The 24,520-nt window shown below is 40.8% G+C and overlaps 1 protein-coding gene across 4 annotated transcripts; it reads right to left on the reverse strand.

Moving 5' to 3' along the window:
- Nucleotides 1–279: 279 nt before the first annotated feature.
- Nucleotides 280–23,665, reverse strand: taf1a (TATA box binding protein (TBP)-associated factor, RNA polymerase I, A). Of its 4 annotated transcripts, XM_059985906.1 has the most exons (12): nucleotides 23,524–23,665; nucleotides 21,847–22,004; nucleotides 20,001–20,170; nucleotides 17,258–17,371; nucleotides 16,648–16,846; nucleotides 14,410–14,537; nucleotides 7,853–8,011; nucleotides 5,256–5,322; nucleotides 4,114–4,237; nucleotides 1,987–2,141; nucleotides 690–847; nucleotides 280–584 (listed from the first exon to the last, which is right to left on the reverse strand). In XM_059985906.1, exons 2-11 carry the CDS (start codon nucleotides 21,971–21,973, stop codon nucleotides 732–734), a joined length of 1,359 nt encoding a protein of 452 aa, XP_059841889.1. In that variant the 5' UTR covers nucleotides 21,974–22,004; nucleotides 23,524–23,665; the 3' UTR covers nucleotides 280–584; nucleotides 690–731. The 4 variants fall into 4 exon arrangements, with proteins under 4 accessions (XP_059841889.1, XP_059841888.1, XP_059841890.1 ...); XM_059985905.1 differs by having other exon boundaries at nucleotides 280–847; XM_059985907.1 differs by lacking the exon at nucleotides 20,001–20,170 and having other exon boundaries at nucleotides 280–847.
- Between the last annotated feature and the right edge of the window lie 855 nt (nucleotides 23,666–24,520).

Consider the following 24,520-nt stretch of genomic DNA (forward strand, 5'->3'; position numbering starts at 1 on the left):
TGAAAGGTCTGATACCCTGAACTACATCGATCACTTCAAATATGCAGATAGTGTCCAATCAAATATTTGCATAGCTTGTAGCAAAGAACTTCTCACTTTGTATTTTCAAGCTCTAGTTATTAAAGATAACATTCAATTAGTTAAGTGCTGACAATAAGTACTCACTTTTTAAACAACTAGTTTAGGTCAAAACTGGAAATGCTTTAATTCATTGAAGCTGTAGGATTCCCATTTCTGACTATTAAAGTAGCAGCCATTTTTCAAAATGAAGACTGATCATTTCAGAGCAGCACCAGCATTTTATTAACAAAAAAAGTCTCTTGTAGATTCAACATTACATTGTATTGTAATATACCTATAAATGATACAACAAAGTTTTTAATTCCACCACATATTTAAACTTACAGCACAATATTTCCAAATACTTAGACCATTGGCACTTTTGTACAACACTGGCACCTTGAAAAATATTCAGAGTGTGCTTCAGAGTGGAAAATCTCTCAGCCTTTCCACATCCATCAGCCTCCCTTCAGCATTTCCACTCCATATTATTCCTGGCTTTTTTTCCCCCTTTTATTTCAGCTCTGAGAAAGATCCCAAAAAAAAAGTTAAGTCAGTTCCAAGTGTTCTTTCCTTGGAAAAATTAGTCAAGCTTTGTTGAAATTAGAATTAAACAAAAATAATCTCACGGCCGACACAGCAGTTCTAATTAGCAGGCAGGCTTATTCAAGTCAACATCCGCTCAGCTGCAGCAGACTGTGATCTTTTATATATTGCTTCATTTTCTTCAATTTTGCTTTCTGAATTTTACGTCCCAGTTGGTATATGGTGATGAAATATTTGCAACCTGAATGGGAATCAAAAACAGCAGCAAAGCTTAGACATTGGGCTGAGTTTAGCCACTACTGTTGAACTGTCAACACTTATTTGCTCAGCAATTCAGTGCGCTGTCATATATACGCTAAGAGTCCTGAAGTTACTGACACTTTCCGGCTGGTCAGCCTGTCAGCACGCTCTGCTGTCAGACTCCGCACGAAGCTAAATGGCACAGCACACGCTTGCTGAGGTGTGTGTGCGTGCACATCTCATTCACAAAATAAAGAACCCTGCAGGTCAGGCAGCACTGGTGGGAATGATTTCACGTTCCAGGGCAAAGACCAATCAGCTCATGTTTCAGAATAACTAGTACAGTTGACCAAAAAAAACTTTAGCAACTATGAAGGGTGGGAGCCACAGGGATAAATGAAAGTTACAAGTGGGCCATGAGCAAAAGGTGGTTGAGAACCATTGGACTTGTGGCTTCTAACATTGCTCTGCAGTCACTCACCTGGGGCTACCTGCATGGCAGCAGCACATATTCAAAGCTGCTCTACACAGTTCTCTCATTGGTTGAAGTAGCAGTCAGATAGATAGATAGATCACTTCCAGACAGATTATCCTAGTAAAATACAATTGGATCTTCCATTCAAAGATCTCGGCTCATTTAGAGGAATGCCATCATTTAAAAAAAAAATCCATCTGCCTTCTGTAATATCTTTCTTTTCAAAATCACCTACTTCCTCAGACTGTTGCTATCATAAAGGGAGTACTGACTTTAAAAGAAAAACAGATTTTTAATTTTTAAAATGCCATGGTCACTCATTCAGATATCAAATAACATCAACGTCTGTGATCTTACTGAAAAACACATTCCTGGTGATGTTAAACTCAAATATAGTTAAGTACAACAACTTGTTGCCATTCCAAGAACAGAATCCCGAAGAATCCATAAGGGAAGAAAATTCCAAAGGATTAGTGTAATTCTGTTAGTTTACACATTGAACTCCCTTTAGAACACAAAAAAATGTCTATATAGGTGATGCTGTACAACTGAAAACAAATTTTCACAAAAACATATGCAATTATACTATTAAACAACGCTACATTTCGAATTGTTTTAAGTAACCTTTTAAAAAACTAACGTGGCTCAGTGAAGCTTTGATTTACCTTTGCCCATTAGGATTCCTGCAATTAGTGCTTTCCTGTAAGCATTGGTATCATTTTCTTCAAAATCCTTATGTGCACGATACTGGGTGAAATGAAAGGCAGGCCACCAATCTTGTCGTGACTCCCACTGCTCTTTAATCCAGTCTGAGTAACCCCTAAAAAAAAAAGCCACCTTAAATGTAATCAAAAAGCAGTACATTTAAATTATTTTAAAATTTCAGTGTTTCTTTCACAATACTAAAATGAATGAGAGCCAAAGAGAACTGCCGAGAGCATACAACAGTTCTTTTTAATTTTTCCTTCAGCAAGCAACTAATGTCTGCAGATTGATAAAAATGACTAAACATTGTTATTCTGAAGATTGATAGGTTATGCCTACTAGAAAGCATGAAGCCAACAGGTCTTTAGCCAAGAAACACAAAGTCAGTAAGATACTTCCAAGTTTCAACCTAACAGATGTAAATGAGAAACAGACATAACTGCAGAAAAGGTTATCTTTTCGTCTGCAAGAATATGACAAACAAGATCAATTGCCATTTATACTAACCCTTGCACAATATCGCAAGATCTTTCATATTGTTGTTTTAACAGGAAAGATTAAGTTTATTTTTCAAAGCAGCTGGCAGATTTCACAGCACTGAAGCTGTAGAATGCACTTGGCCAAAGCTGCAACAGTAGTCACCTCAAATGTGTAATTTAATTAACACTAATAAAATGGTTACAATCATGCTCTTACTTATCTGGTCACATTTACAATAGTTAACTCTCTACAAAATTTATTCCCTGTAATAATTCATCCATCAGATTGTATGTCTTGTGTAGTTCATCTAAAATTCCTAACAATCGCCCCATTTCTTTTCTGACCCTCTCCATCCACTGTTTACATAGATGTGCTGAAAGCCAAGGATTGCAACAGCATATTACACAAAGATTTCAATTTTTTTATTATACAGGTTGGGTACCCCTTACCAAAATTCCAAAATTGAAAAACCTTCAAAATCTGAATTTTTTTTTTTGTGAGCTGGCATGACATGACAAATAGAAAATTCCAGAAGGAACTATAGATCATACAGTTCTGAGAAGTGACCTCACATATCTAATGAACAGAAGTTAGACAAATAGAAAAACACTGCATAAAGTGGAAAATGAAGATCTCGATAGTGTATTCAAAGAGTGGATCGTCAGCATTGGAGAAAAATAACACTACTTAACAGTATGCTGATAATGAGACAAGCACATCTCTCATGACAAAATGAAAATTGAAGGCAATTGTGAATATTCAGGTAGGTTGCAGAAATTGAACAAAAGGCACAGCATTAAATTTTTTTTAAAAGATTTGTGGTGATAAAGCGCCTGCTGACCATGAAGCAGCAGAGAAATTCATTGTCGAGTTTGCCAAGATTGCTGCTGATGAAAATCTAACATGCTGAAAGGCTGCATCAGTATGTATTTGTGATGAACTAGTGCAAGACAAAGTCTGCTTACCAGTAGCATGTAAATTCAGAGTCAGAAATGATGGCAATCACAAGTTATCTCATTATATATTCCAAAATGAGAAAAAAAATCCAAAATCCAAAACCCTTCCCAGCCCAAGCATTTCAGATAAGGGTTACTTAACCTATATAAAACTCCTTTGGATGCTGAATCCCATACTATGCTTACCCACAAATTGCACTTGATACTTAATTTGAAATATCAGATGCTGGATACAACACGATGGAAGGTGACTCGAGAACAGAAGTATATTTGACGTACAGCAAGTTTTACCACAGATGGCAGCCAGATTTTAGGGTGGCCAGCATTGTTATTAATAATAGCATCAGAAGTTGGGGAAGGAGTGAACTGTCTCAAAGTCAGCCTTCATGTTATTACTTAAAGGACAGAACTCACCCAGCAGGATTAAGTTCAAAACACTGATGAACCATCTACAAAGATCTAGCATTTCAAGATTTCACACTTTTTAAGAAACAGATACAAGGTCATTTGCAGCAATCAGGAAGTTTGTGTTTTCGATCTAATATTACTCTCTTAAGGCTCACAGCAGTGTAATTTGTACGGCAATTTGCTAACTGAGAGAAGGTTGTTGACTGAAGTGAAAAATACTTGATTTTTTGCAAATGTACATACTGGGCTACAGCTTTCTTCATTTGCTTCAGTAAACATTTCCATGTGTTGCGGTCTTCTTTCCATGTGGGGAAATCCAACAGACAGAAGAGCATACTGAGGGCTTCCTTATGATGACAGCTTTTTTCTGCAAAGGACAAAACTACATGAAGTAGGCTTGTGGCTGCACCCATGTTAGATTTCATTTAACAAGTCACATTTGGTATTGACCACTACTCGCTCTCTGACTCAGGTGATCAGGGGTTCAAGTTCCAGTCAGTGCAGAGCAGCACACTGGCACAGCCTCACAGATCCAACATGCCTAATCCTGATGTCTGCTGCTGTCTTTGTGGAGTTTGCATGTTCCCCCTGTGTATTTTGCCCCAGGAACTCCAGTGTCCACTTGTCAAAGGAGTGAGTTGGTTAACAAATTGTCAACTACAAATTTGCCCTGGAATGGGTGAGTGGGACAAAATCGGGGAGCAGTTGATGGATACAAGAGAAAAAAGTAGGGCAATGGGTTGATGTGATTTCACTGAGCCTGTATGGTCTTGATGGGCTGAATTCCTCCCTCTCCAACATCACAAGGAAGTATGAACAAGACATTAAAATTGAGCTATTTTACAAAGCAGTGAATTACAATATTCAAATAAGTTTCCTTAAAATGTGAATGGACATCAGGGAATCAAGAGTTATGAAAAACTGCATAAAAGCAGAAAATGATGTTAATATGTCAAAAATCAGATTTGTCATCTTCAAGAGGTTCTATGCACAGGTTCTCTTACTATTCCACACTTCTTGCTGGGTGCTCTGGTCGTCTCCCTTCACTCAGACAGCAGCATCTGAAGTAGGCCATCCTGCTTTTGGTTCATTTACTATTTGTGGGACCCGACTGTACAAATGCCAGTTGTTATCCCTGGTAAATAACACTGACTGCATTTGAAAAATTACTCCCTGGCTGCATAATACAATGCAGGATCTAGTGAATTTTATAGAAACAGACCATTTCTGTACACAGAACATTTGAACAGTGATCAATATTATAAGCTAAACCCAATTCCATTTGCACCATCCTGAAAAGTTGCCTCAGCTAATCCCACTTTGGCAGATAATGCTCTGATGGTGTTTATAACCATGAAGAGAGAAAAGATATGACATCTACTTACTTGACTTCAGGAGCAGTGAATTAAATTCCAACATGAGTTCATGAGAAGGAACCAGATGATGCAACACCTGGAGAGTCAACAAAAAACATACAGCAAACCTGTCAGTTTCAGCTTCTCATTAGGACTGAGAAATGATGAGAAATCGAACAGGTTTAGGTTGCAGGGAAGGGGAATGATGGACAAATTAAAAAGAACAAATGAATTGGTAATGGCTTTGAGAGAATACATGTTTACTTCTCAATGAACATAGAACTCTATAGTCAATACGTTTCACAGAAATGGCCAAATCCAATGAATGAGCAGGAAAGACAGTAAGCTGCTGGCTATTCACTCAAGTAAATCATCCAGGTCCTTGGGTAAGGGATGATCAGACAGAAAAGAAATGGAGATATTGTGGGCTGGGTCATTCCCAGTTCTGCTCACTGCCTGAACTCACCAGCACCATTATTCCCACGACAGTACTTAACTTTGTGATTCCATGGGATCAATTGCCTCTAGGCCTGGATTCCTTGGCTGCCTTGTAAAGCCGAGTGGAGGGACAGCCACAATATGGCCTGAATCGTACAGATTCTGAGGCCTTGAGTCCAGAACCCACTAATATTTTTTTAATTTATGGCTGGTTACCCAATTAAATGCCTTTCAGGACATCCAATCTCTCAGGAACTTTGCTGTTGTATTCAGTAATGATTCCAGTAATAGTGTTCTAAACACAACATAGATACTAGAAATCTTGAGCAATACACATGAAATGCTGGAGGAACTCAGCAAGGCAGGTAGAATAGATCGAGGGGAATAAATAACCAACACTGAGGCAGAGAGACAGGAACTGAGAGGTGTCTCTGCCACATCTGTTCTCAGGATGAGTCTTCTCAATGAAGAATACAAGATGTCCTCATTTTTTTAATTTCCAAGCACAATTGACGCTGCCCTCTCCCACATCCCTCCCATTTCCCACATATTCACCTTCACCCCATTCTCCTACTGTCACAATAAGGATAGGGTTCCCTTTTCCCTTGCCTCCCTCCCCCAGAGTCTCCATATCCAGCACATCATTCTCCATAACTTGAGCCATCTCCAATAGCCACCACCAACCACATCTTTCCTTACACGATCCAGTTTCAGTAGGGACTGTTCTCCCAGTGAATCGCTTGATCTGTCATCCCTTCCCACTGATCTCCCTCCTCATACTTATCCCTGCAAACACGACAATTGCAGCACTTGCCCCTCCCTCACCACTCCACCTCACAGTCTGTCAGGGGCATCTGATGCGAACGGTGTAACCTCCTCTATGTTGTGAGACCCAATGCATATTGGGACTCCACTTTGTTGTGCACGTTCACTCAGTCTGCTACAAAAGGAAACTACCCAATTCAATTCAACTTCCCCTCTGACATGCCTATCCACGTCTTTCTTTACTGCCATGAAAAGGCCAAACTCAGGTTGGAGGAGCAACACCTCACATTCTATCTGGATAGCCTCCAAGCTGATGGCACAAACATCAATTTCTCTAACGTCTGGTAATGTTTCCCCCTCCCTCCTTCTCTTTCCATTCCCATTCTGATTACCTTTTCACCCATTCTCTTCTCCTCACCTGCCCATCACCTCCCTCTGGTTTCCCTCCTCCTTCCATTTCTTCCTTGATCCATGTCCTCTCCAATTAGATTCATTCTTCTTCAGCCCTTTACCTCTTCCACCTATCACCTCCCAGCATTCTGGCTTCTGTCTCCCCTTCTTTTCCAGTCCTAATGAAGGTCTGAGCCCGAGAAGGCAACCGTTTATTCCACTCCCTAGACACTGCCTGATCTGACGAGTTCCTCCAGTACTCTGTGTGTGTTGCCCAGCAACAGAGTTGCATAAAGGTTCTGGCATCTGACCTGCATGTTGATGCTGATCTGTAAGGTGCGACGGGTAAGCACTAAGTTTGGACATTAGTGACCAGCGCATTCTTGTTAACTGATGGTTCTTTAAGGAACTGCCAACTACATCCTGGCCCAATTAATCCAGCTGGCTTCAAATGCTGGCCTTCTAACACTGGCACAAGGAGACACAATAGTAAACCTCCAAAACTGAACAGGTGAACTATTTTAAATAAATCCTAATTGTTAAAACAACGGTAGCTTTACTGACCTGTTTTAACTTGTACGCACAAGTACATTCAGTCAGTGCTTGCAGTCTAAATTGGTCTAGTGTCAATCTAAACCATTAAGTGGAAACCCCCACCAATTCACAATCCTAGGACTTAAATTTTGCAGAATTTCTTGTTCTGCCTAAATTTATCATTCCACATAACAAGAGTAAAGAACTACAAATAATTATCTCTGTCCTGTCCCCTACTGCTGAAGGGATGTAGTGGCCAGTAGCTCTGAATGCACGCAGAAGTGGCTAAAGACCGTGCTTAAATGTTCACAGGCAAGTTCTGTACATGGATGAACAAGAGACAGCAAGTACATCAGCACTGACCCAACACAAAACCTGTGACAAACAGAAAGCATTGTTTCTATGCCAGAAGAGAACAAGCTGAGAGTATAATCTAGGAGGTAAAATAAATCTCTGCTAATATTGAATTACAGCAAAGAGCTTGGATACATGATTCTTACCCTCAGTACTTTCATCAGTTTCTTAGGTGGGCTGTTGTGTCTCTTCAGGAACTCGTATAAATATACATGAGCATTTGGATTTGGAGGGAATCTGCTGTCATAAGCATAATCATTCAGCACTTTCAGGGCTTCCTCAAATCCATCATAGAAGTCAAGCAGCTGAAATAGAAAGCAACATGTTATTGAGTGTTTATGAATAATGCAGTTTCTGTAGATATTCAATTCCAAGTAAAGATACATCAGCTAAATGTCAGCTCATGAACATTTCATAATCGTTCTTGACAAGGTAACATTCACCTAACCAGCTGAATAATCTGCTTCTGCTTGTGATGTAAAAGTGTTGCATATTTGGAAGGGAGACAGCCTACACTGAATATTCAATATCTCATATGATAAGAACGATCAAAGTTGGGAATCTGTTAAAAAGATGGAGGGCACAGACTCACCAGAATGTTCAAGTGAATATCGCAAAATCAGGTATACTTTTTTTTCATGATTTTCGAACACTTAAATAAAATTAAATTTCTCTTGGTTAGTGCAAACATTTGTCTAACCAAAGTGGTGCTGCAGTAGTTGGTTAAATGTGATCAGCTTTCTGAACTTGGCATCCAAAGGGCTCACCAACCCAGTGGAAGGTACACGGTCCATCAGATCACAATGAAGCTGGCCAAACACCTGCCGGCGTTGTACTTATTGTCACATGTACCCACGGGCGCAATGAGAAAAATCAATCTCAGCAGCATCACAGGCACAACATCGGATACACAACAATCACAAGAATAAGCCAAAGTTATGCACATTTTTTTTTACAAGAGACAATTAGAATAAACAAACATAAAATCTATTGTACTGAAAAGTAAACATCATGTTGCTGTACTGAGATAGTGATTAAGGTGGTGCAGATTGAACCAAATAATTCAATGGAAATGGTTAATTAGAAGTCAGTCAATATGGCTTGTTCTTTGGCTCAACAGTACACTAAAACAAAACAAAGATGTCTTTAAAAACGCAAACACGAGGAAATCTGCAGATGCTGGAAATTCAAGCAACACACACAAAATGCTGGTAGAGCACAGCAGGCCAGGCAGCATCTATAGGAAGAAGAACAGTTGACGTTTCTGGCTGAGACATCGACTGTACTTCTTCCTATAGATGCTGCCTGGCCTGCTGCATTCCACCAGCATTTTGCATGTGTTACAAATATGTCTTCCCCATTTTCTATTTTGCTAAGCTGACATAGAAGAAAGATGGACAAATTTATTGATAATGAAAATCTAAAACAACTACAGTCGGCCCACCTTATCCGCGGGGGATTGGTTCCGGGACCCCCGCGGAAACCAAAAAATGCAGATGCTCAAGTCCCTTATTTAACCTGTCTCAGCACGGGTGGACTTTAGGTCGCGGGGGAGCTCCGGACCTGCTGCCCGTGGCTGCTGCTGAATCTGCAGTGTTTCCGTTGACAGAAAATGATTACGATTGAAAATAAAGTGGAAATGATGAAGGGATCAGAAAAAGGTGAAACGTCATTGGAAAAGCATTAGGCTACAGTCAGTGAACAAGTTAAAAGGATAAAGTGAGAATAATGGAGCATGTGAAACACCCTGCCCAATGAAAGCTGCAATTATTACTAAGCAACACAGTGGTTTAATTATTGAAATACATACACTTCGTAAGTGTTTTATCTGCACAGAAAGGTAAAATATATACTATATACTAAGACAAATGTTTGACTGACGCTAAATAATACTGGATATACCTGTTCCAACTTACATACGAATCCGACTTAAAGACTGCCTGTACTTTAAATCATCTTTAGACTACTTATAGTACCTACTACAATGGAAATAGTTGTTATACTGTATTCTTCTGGAAAAATTGACAAGAAAAAAGTCTGTACATGCTCAAACAACTGCTGGAGAGAGAAATTCCGGGTTTTCCTGATCCGCGGTTGGTTGAATCTGTGCATGTGGAACCCGTGGATAAGGAGGGCCGACTGTATAGATGCTGGAAATCCAAATTAAAACCAGAATGCTGAGAAGACTCAGCAATCACAGAGCTTCTTTAAAAAAGAAACAGTTAATGTTTCAGGTCCAAGAGCATTCATCAATTCAAGAGAGAATTCAGGGAGTTAGGTAGGAAACTGAAAAGCAGGACCTTTAGGGTAGTAATCGGAGGATTGTTGCCTGTGCCACATGCTAGCGAGTGCAAGAATAGTATGATCAGGAATATTAATGTGTGGCTGAGAGACTGGTGTAGGGGGCAGGGTTTCAGATTCCTAAATCATTGAGGCCTCTTCTGGGGGAGGTACAACCTGTACAAAAAGGACGGGTTACACCTGAACCCAAAGAGGTCCAATATCCTAGTGGGCACATTTAATAGAGCTGTTAGGGAGGGTTTAAAATAATTTGGTGGGGTATGGGAACCAGAGTGATAGGGTTGAGGAAGGGGAAAAAAAGAAATAAATCAAAGATAGTGTACAACAGAGATTATAGAAAGAACAGGCAGGATATGAGGCTTAAAAAACAAAGCAGTGGGATGAGTTACAGGGCAATAGAGGCATGGTGCAGTTAAAACAGAAAGCAACAAATACTGGACTGAGTGTTGTATCTGAATGCATGCAGCATAAGGAATAAAATGGACGCTTTTGAAATTCAGCTACCGAGTGGCAAGTATGACGTTGTGGCCAACACAGAAACTTGGCTAAAGCTAAAGGATGGCTGCCATTGGGAGCTGAACATCCAGTGATATATGGCGTATCAGAAAGATGGGTTTAGTGGCAGACAGGGCAGTGTGGCCCTGTGTATAAGAAATTATATTAAATCATTGGAAAGTGATGACATACGATTACAAGGTGTAGAGTCTCTATGGGTTGAGTTAAGAAATGACAAGGGTAAAAGGACCCTATTGGCCTCCAAACAGCAGCCAGGATATGGATTACAAGTTATCGCAGGATATAGAAAAGGCATATCAGAAAGGCAACGTCATGATAATTATTGGGGATTTAAACATGGAAGTGGATTGGGAAAACCAGGCCAGAAATGGATCTCGAGAGAGGATCTGTAGAACGTCTAAGGGATGGGTTTTTAGAACAGCTGATTGGTGACAAGGGAGCTTAAGGTTAAGGAACCCTTAGGGAACAGTGATCACAATATGTTTGAGTTCACTTTGAAATTTGAGAAGGGAAACAGTAAAATCTAACGTGTTAGTATTTCAGTGGAATAAAGGAAATTACAATGGCATGAGGGGAACTGGCCAAAGTTAACTGGGCAGCAGAACAGCAATGGCTGGAATTTCTGAGAAAAATGAGGGAAGTACATGACAGATATATTCCAAATACGAAGAAATTTTCAAAGGGAAGAAGGACACTACTGTGGCTGACAAGTGAAGTCAGAGCCACAGTAAAAGCAAAAGAGAGGGCATACAAGGAGACCAGAGCTAGTGCAAAGACAGAGGATCGGGAAGCTTTTAAAAACTTGCAGAAGGAAACTAAGAAGGTCATTAAGAAGGAAAACATGAATTATGAAAGGAAGCTAGTGACTAATATCAAAGAAGAAACTAAAAACTTTTGGAAGTATATAAAGGGTAAAATAGAGTTGAGGCTAGATATAGGACCAATAGAAAATAATGCTGGAGATATTGTAATGAGAGATGCAGAGATGGTAGAGGAACTGAATGAGTAGTTTGCATCAGTCTTCACAGTGGAAGACATCTGCTGTATACTGGACATTTAAGAGTGTCAGGGAAGTGAAGTTTGTGCAGTGAAAATTACGACTGAGAAGGTGCTCAGGAAGCTTAATGTCTGAAGGTGGATAAATCCCCTGGACCTGATGGAATGCACCCTTGGCTTCTGAAGGAAGTAGCTGGAGAGACTGAGGAGGCATTAACAATGATCTTTCAAGAACTGACAGATTCTGGCATTGTACCGAATAACTGGAAAATTGCAAATGTTACTCCGCTATTTAAGAAGGATGGGAGGCAGCAGAAAGGAAACTATAGACCCGTTAGCCTGACATCAATGGTTAGGAAGTTGTTGGAATCGATTGTTAGGGATGAGATTATGGAATACCTGGAGGCACATGACAAGATAGGCCAAAGCCAGCATGGTTTCCTGAAAGGAAAATCCTGCCCAACTAACCAACTGCAATTCTTTGAGGAAATTACTAGCAGGATGGACAAAGGAGATGCTGTAGATGTGGTGATGTGGTGTGCTTGGATTTTCAGAAGGCCTTTGACAAGGTGCCACACATGAGGCTGCTTAGCAAGATAACAGCCCATGGAATGACAGGGAAGTTACTAGTATGGGTGGAGCATTGGCTGGTCGGCAGAAAACAGAGAGTGGGAATAAAGGGATCCTATTCTGGCTGGCTGCTAGTTACTAGTAAAGTTCCATAGGGGTCGGTGTTGGGACCGCTGCTTTTTACAATGTATGTCAATGATTTGGACTTTGGGATTAATAGATTTGTGGCTAAATTTGCCGATGATACAAAGATAGGTGGTGGAGCTAGTAGTGTTGAGGAAACAGATAGCCTGCAGAGAGACTTAGATAGTTTAAGGGAATGGGCAAAGCAGCAGCAAATGAAATACAATGTTGGAAAGTGTATGGTTATGCACTTTGGTGAAAGAAGTAAATGGGCAGACTATTATTTAGATGGGGAGAGAATTCACAATGCAGAGATGCAAAGGAAATTGGGAGTCCTGGTGCAAGATAGCACAAAGGTTAACCTCAGGTTGAGTTGGTTGTGAAGAAGGTGAATGCAATGCTGGCATTCATTTCTGGAGGTATAGAACATAAGAGCAGGGATGTGATGTTGAGTCTTTATAAGGCACTTATGAGAGCACACTTGGTATTGTGTGCAGTTTTGGGCTCCTTATTTTATAAAGGATATACTGACCGGAGAGAATTCAGAGAAGGTTCACAAGGATGATTCCAGGAATGAAAGGGTTATCATATGAGGAACGTCTGGCAGCTCTTGGGCTGTATTCCCTGGAGTTCAGGAGAATGAGGGGGGGAAATTGCATAGAAACATTCCCAACGTTCAAAGGCCTGAACAGATTAGATATGGTAAATTTATTTCCCATGGTATCAGAGTCTAGGACAAGAGGGCATGACTTCAGGATTGAAGGACGTCCATTTAGAACTGAGATGCAGAGAAATTACTTTAGTCAGAGGGTGGTAAATCTGTGGAATTTGTTGCCATGAGTGGCTGTGGAGACAAAGTCATTGGGTGTATTTAAGGCAGAGATAGGTAGGTTCTTTATTAGCCAGGGCATCAAAGGGTATGAGGTGAAGGCAGGGGAGTTGGGATGACTGGAAGAATTGGATCAGCCCACATTTGAATGGCGGAGCAGACTCAATGGGATAAATAGCCTACTTCTGCTCCTACATCTTATGGTCTATGGAAGAAAAAAATCAGAAAAATCACTTGGCTTTCGAAGGTTTCACACTTGACTGTTTTAGCATATGGCAGGAGCGCCATCTGGTGGTCACACACCAAAGTTTGTGTTCAAAAATTGAATCAACATTCAAATTGCTCTCCTTCAACCTAACTAAATTTAATTGATATAGATTTTGTCCTATCCTTGTACCTACATTCACTTTATTTCAAGTGGTGTCAGTAAAACAGATTTTTTTTAAGCACCAGTAAGTCGACTAGTACATGGCTGAAGCCAAAAACTTACTTGCATTTATTTAAGCTACACACACAAAATGCTGGTGGAACACAGCACGCCAGGCAGCATCTATAGGAAGAAGTTCAGTCGACGTTTCGGGCCGAGACCCTTCGTCAGGACTAACTGAAATAAAAGATAGCAAGAGATTTGAAAGTAGGAGGGGGAGGGGGAAATCCGAAATGATAGGAGAAGACTGGAGGGGTGGGGTGAAGCCAAGAGCAGGAAAGGTGTTTGTCAAAAGGGATACAAAGCTGGAGAAGGGAAAGGATCATGGGATGGGAGGCCACTGAAGAAGTTTAAATTTTCTCTTCGACTGGAGTTCAGTGAAACCCTGTCTTGCTGCTCCCCATCTATAATTTCTTCGGCCCTTCAACTTTTCTTCCTATAGATGCTGCCTGGCCTGCTGCATTCCACCAGCATTTTGTGGGTGTTGCTTGAATTTTCAGCATCTGCAGATTTCCTCGTGCTTGCATTTAATACATTTTCTGACCCCAGTATGCTCAAAAGACTTCACACTGACACTTTCATTTTGTGACCTACAGAAATGTGATAGCCAATTTGCACACAGCAATACCCAAAACATTCAAAATGTTTGGTGTCTAATAGAACCAAGCTACTTAGAACAGACTGTCTGCTGGAGGAACTCAGTGGGCCGAGCAGCATCAGTTGGAGAGGGAGAGGAGTGGGAACAATTTTTAATGTTTTAGATCAAAATTCATCAGATTGTTTGATACAACAGAATCTACCATCTACCATCTCATGTGTCTCCAAGTTTACTCATTTCAAAATTTGTACTTGATAGAAAGCAACACTGAGAAAATAGTAAAATCCTTACAATATTCTGTTAAGATTTTATGAAGTTATGGCTCCAACATGCTGAAACTTACATTGATGTAGCTGAGTATAAAGGGATCCCACACACCAGGGCTTTGGACAGCATCATGCAGGCCGATTGAAGCTTGTCGGAAATACTTGTGCATTTCTTGAGCTGTACTTGAATCAACTGCATCGTTAGCTAGGTTCAGAGTAGACAAAATTATTTCTTGGGCTGGGGAGGAGGGAGTGAACAACTAGGATTTATATAGCACTTTAAACGCAAACATTACTTTCCAGATAAAACACACTGGGCCTTTGGATGAGGTGCACATGTCTGAGGAACGGAGAAGCATTTAGAGATGGATACCTATGCAACTCAGTGAGAATGGTGTGAGAATGGGAGAAGGCATTAGTACAAATCTTAATAGTCAAGTGTAAATGAGCTGTACAACAAGACCTAGGAGGAGACCACGTTCAATGTGTCAGAGTTGAGGAACGGACAAGCAAGATGTTGAGTTGTTATTAAATATTATCCGTAACCCTGATCAGGACTGGTACACTACACTGACAAGTATGGGTTATTTCACTTCCAGTGAACAACATAATACCATAAACACATCAGAAGAAAGAAAAGGCATTTTGTTTCAGGTGGTAAAATTCAAAATTCTCAAATGGGGTAGGCAACATTTTCGAGCCAGTGAGCCTTATGGGACTCCAGAATTTAACTCAGTTTTGCATTATTTGCTAACTGACATGCAAGAACTGTTGACTGCAGCAAGCAACAGCCTCTGCAGTGCGGCTCTAGAACCAGGGAAACAGCAACTGTCCCACATCTGGTTCAGGCCATGTATAAGCGATTGCTAAATCGCTAGATTGGTTTATTATTGTCACATGTACTGAAGTGCAGTGAAAAGCTTGATGGGAGGTGTATCCTCTGCGTGATGGGAGGTGGGGGAGGGGGTAGAGGAAGAAGAGGTGGATTTTTATTATCATACTGGGTGCTTTGCCAAGGTAGCTAGAGCTAGAGTTATAGACAGAGCCTGGGTGTGGAGAGGGGTGCGTTTTCCATGACAGGTTTAGCGGTGTCCACCACTCTGCAGTTTGTTTCAGTCACAGGCCGGGCTGTTGCATTGCAAGATGGTGCACTGAACAGAGTTCGTGAGGCTCCAAGGTGGACGTGCAAAGTTTCCTTGGCCTCCTGAGGAAGTAGAGGCATTGAGAAGTTTTCTTGGCCTTGACCAGACCAGGCTACTGGTGATGTTGACTCCAATGATCATGGAGTTCTCAGCCCTCTCAAGTTCAGCACTGTTGATGTAAACAGCAGCAAGTGCACTGCCCCATTCCTGATGTCAAAGATGAACTCTTTTGCTTTGCTGACATTGAGGGAAAGGTTGTTGTCATGATACTTTGTCACTAGATCCCCATCTTCCTCCTGCACTCTGACTCAGTATTTGAGATATGGCCACTACAATGGTGTTATCTGCAAACTTAATTGCCAACCAGCATTCAACCTGGATAGCTACAGTACCTACAGGCAACCAGAATTGTAGGATTAGAGCACAAAACTGCACACTTAATTCTCTCAACCATGAATGTTTGTAAAAATTCAATGGCTAGGCAGATATAGAAACATAGAAAACACAGAAAATAGGTGCAGGAGTAGGCCATTTGGCCCTTCGAGCCTGCACCGCCATTCAGTATGATCATGGCTGATCATCCAACTCGGAACCCTGTACCTGCTTTCTCTCCATACCCCCGATCCCTTTAGCCACAAGGGCCATATCTAACTTCCTCTTAAATATAGCCAATGAACTGGCCTCAACTGTTTCCTGTGGCAGAGAATTCCACAGATTCACCACTCTCTGTGTGAAGAAGTTTTTCCTCATCTCGGTCCTAAAAGGCTTCCCCTTTATCAAACTGTGACCCCTCATTTTGGACTTCCCCAACATCGGAAACAATCTTCCTGCATCTAGCCTGTCCAATCCCTTTAGAATTTTATACGTTTCAATAAGATCCCCCCTCAATCTTCTAAATTCCACTGAGTATAAGCCTAGTCGATCCAGTCTTTCTTCATATGAAAGTCCTGCATCCCAGGAATCAATCTGGTGAACCTTCTCTGTACTCCCTCTATGGCAAGAATGTCTTTTCTCAGATTAGGGGACCAAAACTGCACACAATACTCCAGGTGTGGTCTCACCAAGGCCTTGTACAAATATGTATTTGTTGCCAATGCAAACTTCAACTACAGGATATCTTGTTACCCCATTATATCCAAACAGAACAAAGCAGGGCCCGCAATCATCACTTACCCCTTTCATGAACAACACGATTCTTTTTAGCCCATGTGTAGTAATCAAGCAAGGCCCTGTAGCCTTGGATGAGCTTAAGTACTTCTTGCTGAGTTGCTGATTTTTCTCCATATCGCCATGTTTCAGCGACAGACAATTCCCTGTAGGCTTCATCCATCTTTCCATTACACAGCAGGTGAATTGCATGCTCCAAGCAGGCCTTAGAACAGAATGTAAAGCAGCATTTACAGATGGTAAAGCAGGACAGGCTTGTCACTCAAATACACACCAATGTATTGGATGTCTCAATGCAGTCCATCCCGGCCAAACCAGGTTCATTTAATGCCCAAGTATAGATTTAGTTAATGCTCACATTAAACAAATACAACTGAAATAAGTCTCAAAAGATAGTGTCCTTGAGTCTAATTCCCAAAAAAAGACATCAAGAAAGACTTCTCCCATGCACTGCAAAAATACTAAACAAAAACCTTTGTATGAAGCAAAACCAGTTTGTGGCACATACCATAGTGTGCCGGGGGGGTCTAATGATTTCATATTCACAGACACAACTATAACAGCAGTATTTGTGCAACCAAGAAATATGTTGTATTAATCTGAATGTTCTTGTTACCTTTAAGTAATATTTCACTCCAATGATTTTCATTTTCTTAGTGAATGATTCAATGTCGCCCCCAGAGCTGTTTGGATGATGCTGAAGGATTGTGGCTCCCATCCTCCAAATTGCCTAAAATATCATCAGGGAGTACTTCAATTAAATACAAGCCTACAAATAAAATTCTCACTTAACATGACAATCTTAATTTCAAAAACCAAAATCTTTAACAATAGGAATTTCAAAAGACTGTCAGTGTAACGTGCTGTAATGGCTTCTCTGTAATGTTTCACTGCTAAGGCTAATGAAATGGCTTCTCTGTGATGTTGACTGCTGAGGTAACGGTTTCTCTGTAGCAGCAATGTTTGGGTTGTGGTTGGAGATAACGGGATTGTGGTATGCATGTTAGCCAATCAGGATCCTGTTGCCCTGTCTTGTGAATGCGGAAGGAGATCTTTCCCGGGCTTTTGCCAGGGAGAGATGAGGAGAGAAGACGTGAATGGAGAGATCTGGTAGACCACCAGATGGGGTGGACTTGGAGCGAGGGTCCAAGGGGCAGTGACAAGCAGAGGAGGTCGATGGTGAACGATCGACTTATCGGTGAGCTCCAACTTCGCGCAACAGACTGTTTAATAAGATTGGGCCCTTTTTTCCCCTTTCTTTTCGTTTCTTTACTAACCATCTAGTCAAAGTAAGAGTTATAAAGCTTAATCATTTAATCACATATTGCGTACTATTTATTATTTCGGGGTACTGATTTGCAATGGGGCACATCGCACAGCATCCACCCCAACAAGATTTCTTAAGGTTTGGCCGGGCTGGGGGGTTATCACCCACTATACTAAGCCGCTTGCTGAAGCCAGAGTTTCATCAGTGTAAGACAGGACAGTACTACAGGCCCTTCAACCGTCGCAGTCCACACCAGCCTTGTCTTGCGCCTAGTCCCATCTATCTGTACCCAGGCTACAGCTCTCTATATTTCTCTCTTCTCCATATATCTATCCAAACTTCTCTCAAAAGTTACAACTGCATGTTACCAATCCCACCGGCAGTTTGCTCCATGCTCATACCATCCTCTGAGTGAAATTCCCCATGACTATTTCACCAGAATGCAATTTCAAATTCCTGCTTGATTTATTTTTTTATATAAACACAGACCAGGTAGAATGCTAGCTAACATTTTATTGAAATATTAAACTGCATAAATAATACTTTGTATCAACCATAAATTAGTACAGGTATGAATGGTCAATCATCATCAATAGAACAAAAAATTCAAAGAGTCCCCATTAGTATGACTACTTTCAATCCACAAGATGAACACATTACAGAAGAGATGCAAGTTAGAAAACTAATACAGAGTGCCAGATTTATCAATTTTCCTTGAGATCAGTATGGTTACCATACCCTAATGTGATTTTCCCACAGAAATGCTCATCACAACTGTTATCAAGAGGCATGAACTGCAAATCATATACAAAAATAATCTTAGTCACCTTGGCACCACTACGCCTCACTATATATTCCATCTTATAATCAAAGTCAAATCAAGCCAGATTTGCAGCAATCATCGATAGAATGGTGATGTGCCACTCTACTGACAATCCAGCAATGTATGAATGTCTAATCTTACCCGAGAACATGAACTTACTACTTTTTTAATAATTTAAAATTAACTCACGGGGCCAAGAGATTGTTGGATTGCAGCAAAAATCCTACTAACTTTCCAGTGATCATTTCAGAAAGAAAATGACTGCCCTAACTTCACAAGCACGAGGAAATCTGCAGATGCTGGAAATTCAAGCAACACACACAAAATGCTGGTGGAACGCAGCAGGCCAGGCAGCATCTATAGGGAGAAGCACTGTTGACGTTTTGGGCCAAGACCCTTTGACAGGACTAACTGAAAGAAAAGATAATAAGAGATTTGAAAGTAAGAGGGGGAGGGGGAAATCCGAAATGATAGAAGACAGGAGGGGGTGGGGTGAAGCGAAGAGCTGGAAAGGTGATTGGCAAAAGGCATACAGAGCTGGAGAAGAGGAAGGATCACACATTTTAATTCCATGTCCCATTCCCATTCTGATATGTAAATCCATGGCCTCCTCTACTGTCAAGATGAAGCCACACTCAGTTTGGAGGAACAACACCTTATATTCTGACTGGGTAGCCTCCAATCTAATGGAGGCCGATAATGAACACTGACTTCTCTAACTTCTGTTGCTGCCTTTCTCACTGTCTTACCCCATCCCTGATGTATTTATTCTCCCCCCCACCTTATTTTGCTCTCTCCGCCTGTTCTCCATCTCCCTCTGGTGCTCCCCTCCCCCTTTCTTTCTCCCTAGGCCTCCCGTCCCATGATCCTTTCCCTTCTCCAGCTCTGTATTCCTTTTGCCAATCACCTTTCCAGCTCTTAGCTTCAACCCACCCCCTCCAGTCTTCTGTCATTTCGGATTTCCCCCTCCACCTCCTACTTTCAAATCTCTTAGTATTTTTTTCTTTCAGTTAGTCCTGACGAAGGGTCTTGGCTCGAAACGTCGACAGCACTTCTTCCGATAGATGCTGCCTGGCCTGCTGCGTTCCACCAACATTTTGTGTGTGTTGACCGCTCCAACTTTTCTGCTTTACACATGATTTTAGACCATCATTTATGCCTTAAATTGTTTGGTAAGCTGTTCAATTACAGGAGGCAGACAACAACACTTTGAAATGGCTGTAGCTAATTGGGTTGTGCACGTTCAACAATGTCCCTGGTGCTCTTTACCTTACAAGCAGATCGTTGATTTCTAGGAGAGGTGTCCTCTAACATCTGGAAGTAGTTGGTCATCAGTTCTGCCGCCGTCTGCCAGTCATGATGCGAAACAGCTTTGTGAATCCGTCTCAGACAGATTCTGGCTGTTCTTTGGAAGCCACTTTGTTTTCCATCTTTGAGATCTATATGTTGGACGTTTAGTTTTAAAAACTGTAGCATCCTTGTGAAAGGTTAACAGAGCTTAGAACAGCAGGGCCACATTATTTTATTGCTGGAACAAACAATATTCTTCCAGCTAATATCAACTATATTTTATAAAGGAGCTTATTACAAAAAGCTGTTATTTATCGCAGAGTTATTTCTTTTTAGGTCTTCTGATACTTCTGACATGTTCTGTCTTAACTATAGTTTGCATTCAGAATTGAAAAGGTAAAACACCACTGCACAGAGATCACACAATAACTCTTTTGTTGCGTTAGCCCCTCATCTTCTTTTTTTTTAAAACACAGAATACAGAACAACTTTGACCACAAAAAGCAATCACATCTGTTAAGTGTCAGAACTGTGGCATTCACTTGCTTAGAATATTTTCAGTCACATTGTATTAAATATGGAAAACAGAAAACATCTTTTGTTGCAGCTCCTCCCCAGGTTAGTAACTGCTGACTTATGTGCAACCCATAAATTGCAAGAATGATTGGGCATCTGCGGGATGGATTTGCTGACTTCTGCATTTTCTGCCTTACAGCAATACTGTTCTACTGAGAAACTGGAATGGCTGAGTTAAACATCTTGGCAACAGGTTGCTAAACCTTAGGCTGGCCTCTGCATTTAAACAAATTTTCAGGAATTGCATAAGCGACTTATGAACTATTTGCAAGTCTGCTGTAAAATGCAGACAAAAAGCCTGATTGATGATCTTCACCAAAATGTTGGAAATTTTCCAGATTTTTAACCTTATACTACCTACTTACTTTATTGGTTAGCAAAGCTGTTTTTACTTAGCTGGTCAGCTAAACGATAACTAATATAGGTTGTCCTCAAGTGAATGATTTAACTTTGTAGCTACAAGCAGAACTCCTCTCAATTGGTTTTTGGAATCAAAAGATTTTTATATAAATAAAAACGATCACCCATATGCCCAATAAAAGTGTTACAACTTCAAATGACAATGGACACCATTGGATACTGCTTCATACTGCTCACTCCTCAGTGGCCGCTCTGGTCCAAATACAAAAGCTCCAACTTTTGCAGCAACTCACACAACACGTTGGGGGAATTCAACAGGCCGGGCAGCATCTATGGAAAAGAATGCGGTTGATGTACAGGCCGAGACCTGATGAAGATTGTTTAGTTTTTTTCCACAGATGCTGCCTGGCCAGCTGCGTTCCTCCAGCACTCTGTGTGTGTTGCTTAAATTTCCAGCATCTGCAGACTTTCTCTTGTTTCCAATTCTTGGAGCTGCATTCATTCAAGCAAGCAAGCAAAGAAAATTCCATCAGACTCCCGACTCGAGCCTTGCACATGGCAAGCAACTTTAGGAAATCAGTGAGAGGCTTTGTCACTGAAAAATCATAGAGGATTCAGGTCTGTTTTGTGAACCACAGACACCATTTGCTCCTATCAAAAGCAGCCCACATGTCTAGCAATGTTTGCATTATTTATACTTCAAAATGTTTATCATGGAAAAACTAGTTTATCACATTCAGAAAATTGTTTTGAACAATTTTTCCATATCCCTTTAATCACAGGTACTGATGTTTACTGATACTCCTACACATAGCCCCTTCTACTTAAGTGGACATGTAATAAAATTATTAAGAGACAATATGTAAATAGCTTACTGAGATGGTCATACTTTGAAATTGAAGTACACTTGTCGGCAGGTGCAAACGGATTTCTGGAAGGCAACTGCTAGTCCAAGCTTGTTCCACATTAAGGGGATGATCATTTTCTGCCATTAACTGTTCTATCTCATCATCCATCTTCAACTTATCAATGTGAAGCTAAAATAACCTGGAAAATAGACGCAGTATTTAAGGAGGCAAGACCTCAATGTCATAATATAAAGCCAATAATATTCAGCATAAAGCAGGATAAAAAATTTTCCTGAATTCACATTCAAATGACCCAGTGGAATATTTACTGTAACATAAACAAATGTTCATATCGATTAGTCTATAGATTGAGATCAGTTTTGAGAGAAAGAAAACACTATGCAAAAATGTGCATAACTATTTAAGTTAGTATGCATCACTGAAACCTCAACACCCTCACACTTCTCCCAAATATGATGTTCAATCCAAAAGTGCCCCTTACGGTGGCATTCTGGCTCATGTGCTGAGGACTCCCCACACCCAATGAATAGCAAGGCAGTACTACTAAATGCAAATCAAAAGCCTAGCTGTTCCAGCAGTGTTACTTGGGCTCCTAGATACCTAGAAGGGTATTCCTGGAAGGGCAGGAAGACCTGCTTATCCAAACTCTTCAATTCATTGAGTGTCTACCTGCAAGTCCAAGTTAGGGGCTGATAATGAATGCTGGCATTGTTTACAGAATAGTGGTGCAACTGGCCGAAGAATTTAAGAATTGAAGAATTATTCAATAAAACAGCAACAAGATATTTGCATGGTTATTTAGAATGAAAATTAAATGAGAAGAGCAAAAACTGCCCTTCAGTTTTGTTCCATTTCCTTTTGTGCTTCCAGTGGGCTGAAGGAAAGCACCAATGACTAATGGTGTTCCGCTTGGTACTGGGACCACTTCTTTTCACGTTATATAATGTCAGTGACAGAATTGATGGCTTTGTGGCCAAGTGTTGAAGAAGCAGGACTTAGACAAACTTAGTGGGCGAGTCTAGGATCAGAGGGCACAGCCTCAAAGTAGAGGGACGTGCATTTAGAACAGAGTTGAGGAGTAATTTCTTTAGCCAGAGGATGCCGAATCTGTGGGATTCATCGTCACCGACAGCTGTGGAGCCACATCATTGAGTCCCTGTTACAGTCCACAAGAGGGGTCGAGCAGAGAGCAATGCCTTCCACTTATTCTGCCTCCCACGACACGAGAGCGCCTGCGGGAAATGTAAACCGGTTCCCTGGGTACAAATTGAACTTACTAACTTCAAAATAGGCTGAAACCATCAGGTACCACAATGCAAATGCAAAAACACTGCAAGTAGTAATGTAATCCATCAATAGACTTGAAAAAAAGATCGTCACCCTAAAGGTTAACTTGGTTCTTCTCGGATTGCCCCTTTATTTTTGTTTGGGAAAGGAATTTCACGTACTTGAAAAGAGTGGGAGGACAGTTACGTGAAGCTAAAGCGCCGACGTTAACTAAACGTCTAGGCGCTGTTAATTTGTAAAGAACTTTCACAACCTCAAGTTAACCCAAAGCGTCACACAACCGCTGTATTAACAAATATCTTTCCATTTCACACTTTGCAGAGCGCTATTTACAATGGATTCAGATTAAAAGCGAAATCTCAATTGTACTTTCCAATGGGTTAACCTAAGCAAATGCTCGAAGGACTTACCGTATGTTAAAGCAGCGCTGAATCTAAGAGGATGTTTTGTAATCTACGAATTCCTCGCTAACTCAAGAAGAAGAAGACTGAAATATTATCTCCTTCTCTCTAGCCTGCAGAGTTCCGACGCAAGTCGCAATTACTTCCGGGATCACGGTGCGCACTCGATTGTTGCTCTAAACTTTAGCGAGCATTTGGACCCGAAATCCTTTTCTTTGCTCATTAAGTAAAGCTAATGGTAACTCTAGCATTCATTCAATTATTTTACCGCTCCCCCCACCCCCAGTTCGTTACCTCCAAAGGGTAAACGAATTATGGGATCAGGGTTTATTTAATGTTTTGCCTTTACGTACTTTGGCTGCATTGTCGCCATCTCATGTCTAAAGCATGTATCATAGCTCTTACAGGGATAAAGACACGTCCTGATAAAGGATCTCGGCCCGAAAAGTCGACTGTTTATTTCCCTACAGAGATACTGCCGAGTTCACCAGCATTTTGCTTGTGTTGCTAAAGATTATACTTATTTATTAGGCAGAGATTCAACCAGAAATGTTAACAACACCTTTCCTCTCGTAGATACTCTCATCAGTTGAGTTCCTCCCAACAGCTAGGTGCTGAGGATTAGGCAGTGGTGAGAAAGGGGTATTTTAAATTGCACCAAAGAAAAGCCCCATGAAACACACGGGATGGATCCTGGCTTATTTACAAGAAAGAAAAACAGAATTTCTCTAAAAAAAACTAAGGTTATTTTAAAGGTTTTTCACTTATATAGCAGCTAGTATGAAATTGTCCTTCATTCAGTGCAATTCTTTCGAAGTGCAGTAACTACTACAACACTTAGCAAAGGCAAACAACTGATCATGCAACTCCCCATTAGCACCATCCCTTTCTTCTCTTCCACTGCTCTTGTATACCCCATAAACTCTTTGAAGAAACCCAAAAGTATTTATTGCTTCCAAATACTTGCTTCCAGTTTGCCATCATAGAAAGCTTACCATTTCTCTCA

The sequence above is a fragment of the Hypanus sabinus genome, chromosome 12 (genome assembly GCF_030144855.1).
Source record: "Hypanus sabinus isolate sHypSab1 chromosome 12, sHypSab1.hap1, whole genome shotgun sequence".
NCBI lineage: Eukaryota > Metazoa > Chordata > Chondrichthyes > Myliobatiformes > Dasyatidae > Hypanus > Hypanus sabinus.

Bases quoted from the DNA above. Each gene is read 5' to 3' on its own strand.
- taf1a (XM_059985906.1), bottom strand. From the start codon at position 21,973: ATGGATGATGAGATAGAACAGTTAATGGCAGAAAATGATCATCCCCTT. The intron at 14,538-16,647 runs GTAAGTGATGAT...CTCTGAACCTAG, and splicing joins TCGTGTTGTTCATGAAAGGG to CTAACGATGCAGTTGATTCA. The intron at 848-1,986 runs GTAAATCAAAGC...ATTCCCATTCAG, and splicing joins AGGAATCCTAATGGGCAAAG to GTTGCAAATATTTCATCACC.